The sequence below is a fragment of the Apis florea genome, unplaced genomic scaffold (genome assembly GCF_048593485.1).
Source record: "Apis florea isolate Af1SG1 unplaced genomic scaffold, ASM4859348v1 contig_3367_pilon, whole genome shotgun sequence".
NCBI lineage: Eukaryota > Metazoa > Arthropoda > Insecta > Hymenoptera > Apidae > Apis > Apis florea.
Window position 1 is genome coordinate 1,060,542 of NW_028256746.1, and position 14,237 is coordinate 1,074,778.

At 44.6% G+C, this 14,237-nt stretch overlaps 1 protein-coding gene across 17 annotated transcripts in view; it reads right to left on the reverse strand.

The window, feature by feature from the left end:
* LOC100872064 (nucleolysin TIAR) overlaps nt 1-14,237 on the reverse strand; it is a 446,485-nt gene that overhangs the window by 158,319 nt on the left and 273,929 nt on the right. For 6 of the 17 annotated variants that reach the window (XR_015293242.1, XR_015293244.1, XR_015293243.1 and 3 more), the window contains exon 1: nt 57-2,239. The exons of 4 other annotated variants lie outside the window; for them this stretch is intronic. Coding sequence is in view for 8 of the 13 variants with exons in the window: in XM_086911783.1 (XP_086767909.1) it covers nt 57-420 (364 nt within the window). In the remaining 5 variants the exon portion in view is untranslated. Of the gene's footprint in view, nt 1-56; nt 2,240-4,030; nt 4,498-14,237 lie in introns of those variants that run through there. 7 more of the 17 variants (XR_015293246.1, XM_086911782.1, XM_086911785.1 and 4 more) reach the window with 3 other exon arrangements.

Genomic DNA, 14,237 nt, shown 5'->3' on the forward strand with positions numbered 1-14,237 from the left:
TTTTTTTTTTTTTCGGCAGGTGGCGAAAAATAGAAAACAAAGCGAAGAAAACTTACGGGGGTTCTGGACGTGCACAGGAGACGGAGGGTTGGTTCGCGTGACGACAACCGGAGGAGGCATCTTGGCGTGCAACGCGGCCAGACACGAGTTCGCCACGTCGTAGATGAGATAGGCGCTGTAGTATCGGCCGGCGCTTCCTATTTTCAATTTATTCTTACCCACTGGCACCACCGCCATTTTCGCCACGTCCAAACCGCGACGGATATGTATATATATATATGTATATATATATATATATACACCAAGCAAACTGTACACAACCACAGTAAGTAAGTAACACGCGTGCACGAGAAGAGGCGTTTTGCCTTTCGTTCCACCGATTACTACTTTTTCTCGGCCGACGAGGCTCGAGATTATCATCCGAGCTTGACCTCGATTAGAAGCCACCGGCCGGCCATCGTGATCCAAACTTTAGGTGTGCGTTAGGTGTTCACCGATGCGTGAACCGGCTCATCGCTTCTCTCCCTCACACTCTCGGAAGGAACGCGCATACCGCTCGTTTACCGTACAACTCAACACCTCTTCCAACCCCTCGTCGACCAACCAGCGCGAGAATAACGAAACCTGAATTGTTGAAATATTGTGAATCGGTCTCGAAAATCGACTCGAATTACTCTACTAGGAATCGTGCAAGTAAACGCGCACTCGAGATATTCGCGCCTCCTCGTTTTACCCGGGATTCCTCTTTCGTTACGTTCCTCTTGTCCTTTGTATTCGTGTATCGGGAGGATGGAACAGCATCGATGATGTATACAAAAAGTATAAGTCGATATAAGGGTGGGAATAATAGAAACGAATATATCTCTGAACGCGATCGACTCTTTTCAACGACGTCGCTGTCAAATGACAATTAATCGAAATTATTTTCTCGAAACTTTCGCCCCTACCGTCGAGATATTTTCCCCGCGAGATAACGTCCACCGATATTCGATGCGAAGGGAGGACGACGAGGACGAAGGGTTGATCGATGCCGCCGTTGCACGATCTTCGATAATACCAGGCATTTCGTCCATTTCTTTTCTCTTCCCTCCCTCGAAGGAGTCCGATTAACGTTCGGTCGCGCGCGATTCCTCCGTTGGAGACTTTCCACTGGAACGCAAGGCACTCGTACTTCTTACGTAAAACGATGCATTTCCAACTTTTGCCAAATAAGGAATAACGAGCTTTCTTCTTCGTTCGATCGATAATCACCCAATATCACATCTATATATATATATATATCTCATCCGATGTAACAACGCGACTTGTTAGCCGATCGATTTCGAGGATCGTCTGATAGCCCTATACGTCACAAACACACACACCATGCTCACGCACACACACATATATATATGCGTATACACATTAGACGTTCGATCGTGGATCGACAGAGGAAGGGAAGGAGGCGCCGTTTCCCTCGTGGAGCAACAATCACGAGAATCACTCGACCCGATTGCCCGTGGCTGGATGAAACGGCGATGCGTGTTGTTACGGTGACGAGACGCTGGCACTGAGATTTCGATAGTGGATTCTCCGTGGATTGTACGACGAAGGGGGGTCGGCGACGGCGGTGGTGGGCTGGGCAGCCGGACGGAAACGGTGCGGTTCCACGGAGCGGAAGCCTGGAGCGGAAGCGTCACGAGTCAACGGGCGCCTCGCTGATTGCATGCCGCAAACTCGGATAGATAAAAACGATCGCTGACCGCTTACGTGTTCTCTCCATTTGATTACGTTGTCCTTCCTTTACGGCTCGATAGCTTTTAGGGTTCCACTTTAAACGGTTTTCCCCTAGTTTCGAGGGGGAGGGGGTTTTAAAAAAAAAACGTCTGAGAGAATCCTCCGTTTCGCGTTTCGTTTTCACGTATGATCGTTTCCATGGGAAAAGTTTTTACGAGATTGCTTCTATTTTCTTTTTTTTTTTTTTTTTTTTACGTTAGTTCGTCGCGGATCATCGTGGATCTTTCTTCCTCGTTTGTAAAGCTTTCAGGTTTGCGGGACGCGTTGATATTTTTAACTTTTAGTTGTTCGCTATTAGGAAACAACGACTACGTCAAACTTACGTTAATTTCGCAGTTATACAGAGGAGGATTGGTATCGAGACTCCTGGTAAATAAGAACGTGGTCGGAAGATTCTTGTGCAAATTTTAGTATACTCCCTTTATTAGGAAATAATTTCGTAAAACGATGGATCTAATTTTTATTATTCCTTCGATTCTTTGTTTCAACTCTTTCGTAAACACGAACTTTTTTCGAAATGAAGATATCTGTCATTCTAAAAAAAAAAAAAAAAATACGGATATCGTCGCGTCGCGAACGCTCGTTTCCTTCAAAATTAACGCGTTATATTTCTGTATATCGAGACGATACGCGCAATCGTATCGTAAAGATATATTTTATCGGAGGAGAAATATATCCTTTCCCCTTCCAAACGATTCCACGGAAATTTTTACTCGGAACGCCATCGATCTTGGCCGCGTTTTTTGGTAATTGACAGTTTCACGTCCGATTCACCGCATCTCTATCTATACTCGGACGAGTTCCAATATCCTTCTCCGTATTATCGATCATTACCGGCAGAAATCATCATGCTGAGAAACAATGAACGTCACATGGTCACGCTCCGACTATTGACGCGTATAATTATCGCCGGAATCGATTACATGCCATTTCGAGCAGTGTGAACCATGAAAGGATATACGATATACAATACGCGGCCGTGAGCATATCGAAGCGACGAATGCGTCATCAAAAATGCAACAAGTAAGACCAAGAATTCGACTCGATAAGCGCATCGTTAACATACCCGTACTCGCTAGTTATTCCATTTTTTTTCTTTTTTCTTTCAACATTATTGCATGTACACGTTCGAGCGCACATCTCTCTCTCTCTCTCTCTCCCTCCTTCTCTCTCCATCTATCTCTATTTTACTGTCGAGCGAGAAAAATTAATAATGTTAAGGAATGAATATCCTGGGCCGCGATAAAAGCTTTTATGGCCAATATAAATTTCTTACGAGTCATTCAATTTTTATAGTATCATCAAATATATATAGGTATCATTCCTGCTACGTTCCTCGTCGTTGCATCGTCGTTGCGCTTCTCCTTCGTCCTCGTCTATGATTTTTGTACGCGCTATATATTATACATATTTTTCTTTTTTTTTATTATTATCATTACTCCCTCCTTCCTGTCGAGAGAAATTCAAACATGTTTTCCAAACACGTTTAAACGTGTCTCGTCGATCACCTCTCGCGATACACGAATACCGAAAAGATTTTATTCAAAGAAGAAGAAGAAGAAGAGGAAAAGAAGAAGAAAAGGAAAAGCATCGATCCATTCCTCTCTCCTCCTCTCTGAAAGAGAGCGAAAGAAATTTCGCGAAAGCGAAGGAAAGCTACGATGCTTTGATTCGCGCGTCAAATTGGAACGGCGATAAAAACGGCGGGCGACAACAACAACGGAGGAGGAGGAGGAGGAGGACGAAGATTAATATTCCGGGAAATGGGAGGAGGCATTGCGTATTTTACACGTAGGGCAAATAAAATCGACCTGTAACCGCGGACCGGTCAATTTGTATCCCCCTGAACAGTGTGATTACGAGCCGGTAGATATTCCAGTGATTTGTTGACTTGGACGTAGGTCCGTCTATTAATCGCGAGCCCGTGTTTGCTTTCGAAACCTCGTTGCCGCACAATGATTTCTCGTCGATTGCTCCACGACACGGTAATTAACCGTCACGCTAACAATGTGTCATTGTGCGGCCAACCTTTCTTTCTCGCTTTCTCCCTTCCTTCCTTTCCTTCCGTTTTTCTTTTCTTGCGTAAATTGTTCAAATCGCACGCGTAATCTATTTATCGCGACGTTAAAGTCGACGAGTCGAAAGAAAGAACGAAAGGAGGACACATTTTTCACTTTCACTTGCTTTCGAAAGGAGAAAAAAAAATTAATCACGTTCGAATTTCATTATTTCTTCAATCGGGGAGGAGACCTACCCTCGTATTTTATCACTCGTACGATTATTTTCGGAGCATAATTGGCAAAGAGCCTCGGAATAATCGATTATCGACACCAATAAAGGAGTACACGTGCGGTATTGGTTCGTTAAGGAGAGACCAGAGAGCCAGGCCGTTTAATATTATCACTGAAATCGATCGATCGTCTATCAACACGGACCGTGACACGCGCACCGCACACCCATACACGCGCGCTCACGCACTGACACTGCACTTGGCACGGAGAGAGAGAGAGAGAGAGAGAGAGCGCGCGCGCGATTAAAAGCGAGGAAGCGGCGCAAAAATTGTCCGAATAATCGCAGCCATTGCTAAAGCGGTCGGAGTCGCACTGAAAACCACTCGACCGCCTAGCTTAAGGAAGAAGCGCTTACAAACACACTCTCGTGTTATTGTAAAGCGCGCAACAGTGGTGGAGCGTGTGTATTGTATGCACAGGTGCGCGTATGCACCGACAACGTCAAACTGGATGGAACACCTACGTAACGCCCAGCGTTTCCCAATGTCTCGATACACTTATTTTATTATAAAGAAATATTCCCTCCCCTCTTTCCTCCATCAATTTCAAAAGTTGGACAACATCTTTCCAAGATGCTCGCACACTCAATATTACAAGTGATCATCATCGTCATCATCATCGATTTTCAAACGAACCTGTAATTCTGATCTCTCAGATTCTAATCTCTCGACCTTTTCGATTCGGCTCTCGAATGGCGTATAAGAAACACACATATACATTCCATTTCTCGAACACGAGCGAGTGGAGAGCGGGGTAAATTAGTTTGGGAAACGCTGTCACAGAAGCGTCGTATCGTATCGCTGGGTGATTCGCGGAGACCACAGTTGCGTCGCGAGCGGGGCGACGACAATGGACGCGCGACAGGAAGGCGGCCGTATCAAATGCTTAACAGTCGACACAATGGCACACGTATACAGAGAGAGAGAGAGAGAGAGGAAGGGAGAGGCGTGCAGCTGCGAACGTGAGCCGGAGTATGCCGGCACACGTTTGTCGTGTCCGTCGCGAAACATTTGACCACGTATTATAATATCGACCAAGGGCGAATATTTAATCCGACCGTTCCCTCTCTTCTTAATCTCGCCAATTAATCGAGCTATTTATTTCCTCGCGCCACTCGTTTTTCCTGTTTCGATATTTTCAACGAGGTCTCTTTATTTTTTCGCGATTAAAATGGAAAACGTCTCTCTCCTTACGAGACGTTTCGAGAAATGCGATTGGAGGTTAATTGTAATTAAGCGTATCGCACGTTGCGGAGCGGAATTACACGTTGAAATTGGAATTTGAGCGGAGAGCTAGCTTGATGTATTTCGATATATCATAAGTACGATCGAACCGTTTAATCCGAAGCGTGAGATACTTTTACTTGTTCTCCCCCCCCTCCCGCGCCGTTATTTTCGTTTAATTTCCTTCCTTCGTGGAATCGATTCTCTCTTTCCACGAACCGTTTTTCTTTTTTTTTTTTTTTTTTTTCATTAAATATTTTAACGACGGAGGAAACCACGATGTATAACTCGTTCGAGGGGGAGGGACACGGACGAGTCGACGCAGCGTATCGATGCAAAACGACGAATAATCATCGTAACGGTGAATATGCATCGATCGGTCGGAATTGTCATCGAGTCATTCGACCGTATCATGACACTAATGTTCGAAACAGGATTGGCGGGAGGTCGAATATTTAATTTGTGCCGTTGTTAGGTTTCAATCCGGGGAGGGGAAGGGAGGGGAAGCTATTCTTTCTGCTCGGAAAATATTGAAAGTAGTTAATTACGTGTACGTTGTTAATTGCTCCTTCTGTTTGCTTTCGAACGTTCCGTTAACTTTGAAAGAACGCGTTTGTTACGAAAAAACGTACGAAACGTCGCCACGGATAACGATTTGCTCGCGGATCATCGATTCGTTAATCTTTCGAGTTCACCCGACTCGAGGCAACCGCCTTCGCTTTAGTTTAGTTCAGTTCGAATCGTGTGCGTGATAAAAAATAATTCGACGATATAAGGAGACGATACAATATTTCGTGGAAAAGTTGATTCTGTCTCTGAATTCGTCTCGACACATAAATCTCTTTAAAGTATCGGTCGATCGAAATCGGTTCGATAAGGGGGCAAAGAGGAAACGAATGGTTGGATAAAATAACGAATTATGCAAATGAATTCGAATTCCATTAAGAAAGTTAAATCTATTCTTCAAACTTTTAGATGTACTCTTCATAAACTTTTTCGAACGGTTCTCTCTGTCGCTCGCTCGCCAACAAGTTGAATGGTAACCATGGAAAATTGGGTAAACCCGGGTGCAGCGGCGGAATATTTCGCGTTGTCATCAAAGGATTAATTGAAAATGGAGATGACATTGTCGCCGGTTGAAAATTACTGGGAGAATTTGGATTAACGGAACGCCGGGTATAAACGTATGTGAGTAAACGAACCGGCACGCCAGAAACATTGTTATACCATCGCGAAACACTCGGCCGCGTTACAAGGTTGATTTTGCAAACATACCGCAAACCGGACTTACATTCCGTGCAAATGAGAGCCCCGTGACTGGCAAATTAAATAATTTACCGATGAATTTAAATTGAAACCGTGCGGAGGAGAACATTTTTCCCTTCTCTCTCTCTCTCTCTCTTTCTCGTGGAAACGGTCGATGAAAAAACGAACCTTTTCACGATCGAATTTTTTTCCTCCAAGGGGAAAATTCCGCGTTTTGCGTGTGAAAAAAAGAAGAGAAAGAGAAGGAAAAAAGCAATTAGCAAATTGTACGCACGCAGCAAGTTTCAAATCCTTCCTTTCTTTTTCGAAGAAATATATATGAACGCAAACAAACAGGTTTCTTCGAGGCCTAATTGCGTATCTTTCTACCGCTCTTTCTTGCACACGATAAAAACCGATACAACACCGTCGCCATGTTAATGCTGCACGCGAAAAGATAACAAGATCGGAATATCTAATTTTCGATGGGAAAATATTTTACGCGGCCGTCAGACGATTAATTGAAAATGGAAATGTCACTGCAATTGAGAGAGAGAAAGGGAGAGAGAGAGATCGAAGATGTAGGTAGGCGTGAATAACGCGTGAAAGAGCATAACAAGGGAGTAATGGCTATTGTATATGCGGAATAATGTTGCACTTTCGAAGACAACCCCGCGTGTGCAGCGCTCGTTAATTAGTTCGTTCGTTCTATTATTGTATCGAATGCTCCGTCGGTGTTTCGTTTCGAGCCACCGGTGGAAAATTATCGCCGTTCCTTTTTACGAAATACGCGCGGGTCGTAAGTCGGTTTCCAGTGTTCGGTTTTCGTTTCTCACCTTCGGTTTTTATCAATCCGAAATGTTATCGTATCGCGTGGAAAACATTCATTCCTCACTTCGAAACCTTACCTTTCAAAACGGTAAGAGAAAAAGAGAGAAAAATGCGCTAATCTTTATTGATAATTCCCGAGTTGGAAACAACACGGTTTTCGTAATAAACAATCGCTCGAAGAATATTCGCGCGAGTGTTTCTTTTTTTTTTTTTTTTTTGTTCACGCGCGTGAATACGTAAATTTTTTCGAAAGAAAATCTTCTGCCTTTTCTCTCTGCTTGGACAGAGAATCCAATTCGATTGGATTCGAAGCGAAAGAAGGAAAGACGAAACGATCTTGGTTAAGCGTCGAGTTAACCGAGACGCGTAATTCTCGGTGATATTGCACGTGGTCGTTAAAGGATTAATTGAAAATGGAGGTGGCGTCCACGTCGGTTCGAAATTCAGTCAGGATGCAAATGAATAGTCGGGCATGAGCGCACGCGTGTGCGCACGCGACAGACATTGTTAGTCCGCGGCGAGACACACGTTACGCCGCTAATTTCAAAGCGTAGCGCAAACCAGTTGATGACGTAATACGCAGATGCGCTCGCAAATCTTTCCACGATTCCCACGCGAAAAGTGGGTGAAAACGCGATTCCACGACGAAGGAGGGAGAGAAAAGAAGCGTGTGTAAACTCGAAATTGTTCCAATTTCAAATTATACGAGATTTTGAAAATAACCTGTATAACCTGGTTAAAAGAATCTTTTTTCTAATAAATTTTATTTTTACTCCGCCGCCGAGAATTAAAGGAGAATTAAATGGTGGATCGGTTTGAATTTGTTCCATAGCTGGAAACTGGCGAACGATTTAAACTGTGCAACTCATTTACATGGTCCATAGAGAAGGCCGGCTATAAAACAATCTTTAATATCGGTTATCCGGAGTTGGTATCAGTTCAACATCTCTGAACTTTCAGAATCACTTCCGTTATGGTGCATTTAATTGCCAAACGATTGTTGGAAAGACCATGAAACTAAAGATTAACGGCGTTTTATACGTATTCATTTATTTTCCAACACACGGAGGCTAACTTACAGCGTATAATCGTCCAATATCGCCGTCTATCGTTCCACCGCCGCCGCCGACTCGATCCTTCAACTTTGTTATAAACAAGAAAAAAAGGAGGGGGTTGAGAATGGGGATGGAGAATTTATATTACATTGGTCGAGAAATACTATAATAAGCAGTTAATGTCGATTGCTCAACCCTTACGCCCGAACCGTCGATCTTAAAATCCTGATACGAAACGCAAGCAATAAACGAAGCACACTCGACCGAGTCTCGAGTTCGACTGGAAACACGCGATTCGCGGTCGAATCCGACTCTGCTCCTTAATCCCCTTCGTATCGCGAAATCAAAATATTTTCTTTCGTCCACGCTTTCGAATTTGTTTTGGAATTGTTGCCGATTTTAAATTCCAAGAAATCTTAGATTAAGATTTTAAAGTAGGTAGGTACGCGATATTTTTGCGATTTTCTTTTCTTTTTAGGCTTAATTGAAAGGAATGTTTCGTAAATCGCGACTTACGATTCTTCGTTTTCTCGAAATGTAATCTTTGGCGTGTACAAATAAGAGTCTATTTTAAGGGGAATAAGAAGAAGTCGATTTGAATAAAAATGTTTGAGCAGAGTGCAGTATTAGGATACTTTCCACTTTATCAAAGTTTGAATTCTGTACTCGTTTAACGGCGAGCTCGTTATTTAGAGAGCAAGTTTTCTTTTGAAATTAAATTTTTCTTTACACTTTCCTTCTATCGTCCGCTTAGCAAAGACTTTGTACTCGAATTGTATCACGGAACGGTGTCTTGGATCTATCTTCAAATTCCTCTTCCTTCTCAAAGGAAGGGTTGTCAAAAATCACGCGAATCTCAAAATTACCAATTAGAAGAAACGAGGAAGAAAGAGAAGAAAAGAGAAATAAAAACGAACGAATCACACCGGCAGAAGTTATTTCCCAATCGCGTTCAAAACCCTTTCTTTTTTTTCTTTTTTCCGAAACTTTGGCCGAGAATAGGCTCGCCTACGCCGTATTATCATCAGCCGAGCTTTTCGCGCCGCGATGTATTCTCCATTGTTCGCGGCGCAATTCTCCCGGTGTCTCGCGTGCATTTCCTCCCCGAGAAACTTCATCCTCCCCGCGCTTTCGCTTCGCGCGCGTGTACGTTGCAACACCACTGCAACAGGTTCGCTCGTACACGCGCAACTTTGCACAACATCGATCCCCCGCGTTTTTGTTTTCGCGAGAGGGTTCTCGAAAGGTAAAGCGAAACAATTATTAGATCGGTAGAACGAAGATGTTGGTGAGTCGCGAGAGAGTTCCCCTCTCGGCCGCTCTCCACTTCGTGTGCAAGTGTACACACACACACACACATACACGTGCGGTATAAGCTGGTACGGTCGAAGCTCGGATCGAGCAATGAATCTCTTCCGCATCGGTGATTGCGCATTCGCGAAAAATTGCTCCGTAATGCGATCGAAGGGTGGGAGGGGAGAGAGAATAAATTCAGCGAGATAGAAAGATGCGCATTACGTAAGCAATCGTTAAACGATCGAAGATTCGAATAAGCCTGTGTTTAAAGTGCACGCCGCTCATAGGGAATTTTTTCTTCTTTCTTCTCCCTTCTCCTCTTTCCGTTAAAGTTCAATACATCTAATAATCTGATAGACCGATTTAATTTAATCCGCGGCTTTTTATCTTTCTCTTTAGGAGAAACTTGAACAATTCGAACGATCGTACGATTGTTTAATCAATCGTGAGTTGTGCCCAATTTTAGAAATTGTTGGCCGTGTATATATATATCGTCGATCCATCGTATACTTGGGCGGCAGAAATAGATAGATAGATAGAATAGAAGTGTGGGGAACGGCTCGTTTGCGCTTTAGAGGGCGAAGGAAGGCGGTATTACGCCCCCAATTCGAGATTTCAAAATTTTGATCAATGATGATAACGACGACGAGAAGGATTCGGCGGAGGGGGGTCTCCCTCCCTCTCGAATCGAGTCAGCGGAGACGATAAAAAGCATCGGTTACAGATTGCGAAGAGCCACGAGAATGGAATGGAGGGAGGGGCGGTTAAAAGTTGAAGGGAGAGGAGAAGAGAGAGAGGAAGAAGAGCGAGTTCGTATTAAGGGTAATGGGCATTATCTCCATCGATCCCGGCTCACTATCCTCCACCGCCCATCCCGTTCTCGCCCATCACCCGCCGCTATTCCAGACCTCGGTCGGGTAGCCGTTCGTTCGTTCGTTCGAGTTGGTCAGGGCAAAAACGCATGGGAATTCATCCGTCCATGGTGGAGAAGCTCGGATATCGGACAGCGCATGCGTGAATACCGGCGGTTTTTACCCATTTTTACTTGAAAAAATGATTACCCATTGAAATCGGTGGATCTGTTAATGCCGCCACTCTCCGTGACCGTAATTGAAAGAGCACTTTTTCTCTTCGCCTCTTTATTATCATCGGCGATCTCTTACAACCCCGCGGCCAATTAAACCACGATTTACGCGCAATTTCGATCGATCTTGGTCGAGTTTTACCCGGAAAGTATTATTATTATTATTATTATTATTATTATTTGGGTGGTAGGTTTCCGTCAACCGATGATCCCGTTGCACAACACACGTTTCACACTTTCTCCCCTCTCCACCTATTGTCTATTGTTTTCGGTAATATTTATCGGAGCGCGATAAATCCGTAGGCTATACGGAGATCCGTATTCGTCTGGTGGCTCGAGGCAAATCATACGCGAAGCCTGGAAATCGATTTGTCACCGGCGAACGGATGAAAGTTTTAAACGAAAACGTCACTTACAACGCCATCCTCCCCGCAGACCACCTTACCTTTCTATTTCCCCGGGTAGAAAAGGGTAAATTCTTATTTTCGAGGCGCGTTGACCTTCGTTCGCCGGGACTCGCAAGAAAATCTCCCCTCCCTTTCGTCGATGTATCTATTTATAAAAGAAAAAAAATGAAACGAGTATCTCTTCGAGTATCCTCGAGAATCCTCGATATTTCGCGGGATATATTTGGGGAAGACGCGTAAGACACGGTTTCTCGACGGGAAACAAAGGGTGCGCGAGATGGACGAGAGGGAAGAGAGAAAGGAGGGAGGGATAGAGAGAATAACACGAGCGGAATGAACAGCAATCGACAACGATCAGCGTGCTTTCTCAAGCACGAGTAACGCGCAAGTAATTGGAAATTGCACGAGGCGCGCAAAAATCGAACCTCGGCATTTCAGTGTAACGAGCGTGTATACAGCGTGCGTCGAGCGTGGCGCGTTAAAAAGGCAGTTGGAAAAATGGTTGCACGGGCGGGATGGACCGATAATTCTCAACCCCGGTTATTTCGTTGTCGCCCGATTCTTCTTCTTCTTCTTCTTCTTCTTCTTCTTCCAGTTCCACGCGGGAAGCGGCGATAAAAATCTCGCAAAGCCGCCCGTTTCTATATCTCACCGGTGGACCGGTTCAGACCGCGCTCCTGGAGAAATCTAAAAATTGGGCGTGGAAAAAGCAAGTGGAGAAGATGGTGGAGGAGAGATTGCATTGGAAGTCGGGGAGCGAAGCCAATCAGATTTACGAGCGGGGGCATATCATGATCGCCTTTGCGACAATTAGTCACCGTCACCCCCCTTTCCAACTTGACGCTCCTCGGCCAGGCGACCGGCCAGTAATGGAAAAGTGGTAAAACCCTGGTAAAAACGTGGATCGGGATATCCCACCTTATCGCGAAATACCCTTCGTTTCCAGGTTTCGCCACCACGCCCCAATTTATACACACCGATTTAAGCGTTTCAAAGCGTTTAACCCTTTGACAGGGCAAGTTCCGATTAAAGTTTCTTTAAAAATATCCGATTTTTCGTATCCGGGCAAAAATTTTGGAAGAGGAAAGTGTCGTCGAGGAAAAGGACTTGTACTCCTCGTAAACTTCGTTTCGATCCTGTTTTTTTCCTTTTTGCATTCGAGGCAATTCGTAGCCTCCGGGATCGGATATCAAAGGAAGAGAGGGAGGGAGAGAGAGAGAGGAGAGAGAGTAGAGAAATAAATACAGGGAGGGGAAGAAGAATGTCGAGAGGAAGAAAAGAATCTCTAATTGAAAAGAGGGGAGGCAAACAAGTGGTGACAGAGGTTCTCGCAGGAGGGAATTATCTTTCACGGCGACATTCCGCAGCTTCGCGGAAACCAGAAGATATCTGTGGATAGGAATGGATGCGACGCATCTCTCCTTTCACTAACACCCCCTTAACTAACACCCCTCGCCGTACAGCCGCCTCTCCCGATCTCCCCCGTCGAAATTATCCGGAACATCCGGTTACATTATTACATTATTGTTCGGGAAGGCAAAGTGTGTGGGGTTAACCAAGCTCCTTGAAATTCGTTCTAGGTAGAATTCTGGGTATGATCCTTTGTATTCTGGGATCATTCGAGAACATTGTTTTAAGATATCGATAGATGGCGAACTCGTAGCGTTGTTTAGATAGTTTTAATTTCCCTAATATTTGGAGAAGATTTTTGTGCTACGCTATATATAATGGCAGCGAGGTACACGTGTCGAGGAAAACCTTGGTCACGCGTGGCAAGTGCAACAGCACTTGCTACACGTGTAAGTAATGGCCGACACGGGTCCTTTGAGACAAAGGAATCAACGTTGACGTATCACGTAGGCGATACGATCCTTTTCCTCGCTTCGTAAAACGTATTACTAGTTTCGTCGTCGTATAAATCCGTATACATCGATTGATACAATCGCATGAGCTGCGCACACGTAAGGACCCGCGTTATTAAAACGCTTTAATAAATATCTTCTCTACCTGGCCGACGGTAAATGGAGGAAGGTTGAACGAGGAAGAGGAACTTTCTTCCTCCGATGCAGTGCTAACGAAAAAGCACGCGGATAAACTGGACGAAAGGGATGAGAACGGGAGAAGGGTGAATGGTACTGTTTCATTAAGATCCGCATGACGTGGCATTAAGATAGTAGTACTTTCCCCGGGGGGAGTAATAAATACGCGGGCAAACTTTCCTCGTTAACCTATCGGTGAATTCGACGGGCTCGCTTGTAACGTGAATCAGATAAAAATAATCCATTATGCACGTAACGAGCCTAAACGCGCAAAAAATTCCAAGGGTTGGTAATCCATTGTCCTATATAAGGGATGCATTCGTTTCGGATCCTGGAACAAATCCTTTTAAAACGCCTCGTCGCCATTAATTTCGATGTAACGTGATCGACGCATGGCTTTATCCCCTCGATGTTTGAAACCATCTCCAAATCTCATCTCGAAGTAGAGTCTATTTCGAAGTAGAGAGGAAGAAACCACGAATCGCAACGGTTGCGTCTTTAACAGCCATGGTCAGTCGAATAATTTGAGCATCGTGCAATCCTCAAACGCGGAGAAACCTTCGTTCCTCCATCTCGTACCCTTTTCTTCGCGCCGCCCTCTCCATCTATCTTCGTTCGTTCGAGCGTAATTCAATTCACGGAGCGGAGTGGAAGCATCAAAATATTAGCATATTGATCAGCCTACCTATCCCCCCTCGCTGCTCTCTTAAATCCACAAGCGTGAAACGCGCTTAATGCGAGCAACCATTTTGGCTGTTGCTGCAATATCCGTCGCCTGTTGCGATCATCCATATTGTACTCGATCTTGTGCCGATACACAATCCCGATACAAGGTTCGCGAAAGAAAGCGTTACCGACCGGTCGATGCGAGTTTAAAAAGCGATAGATGGAAAAAAGAAAAGAAAAGGAAGGAAGAGAGAAAAGGTGCACGCGAACTCGATGGAAATCGAGACGACGGCATCCGATCTCTCCTTCTATCATTCGAATAGG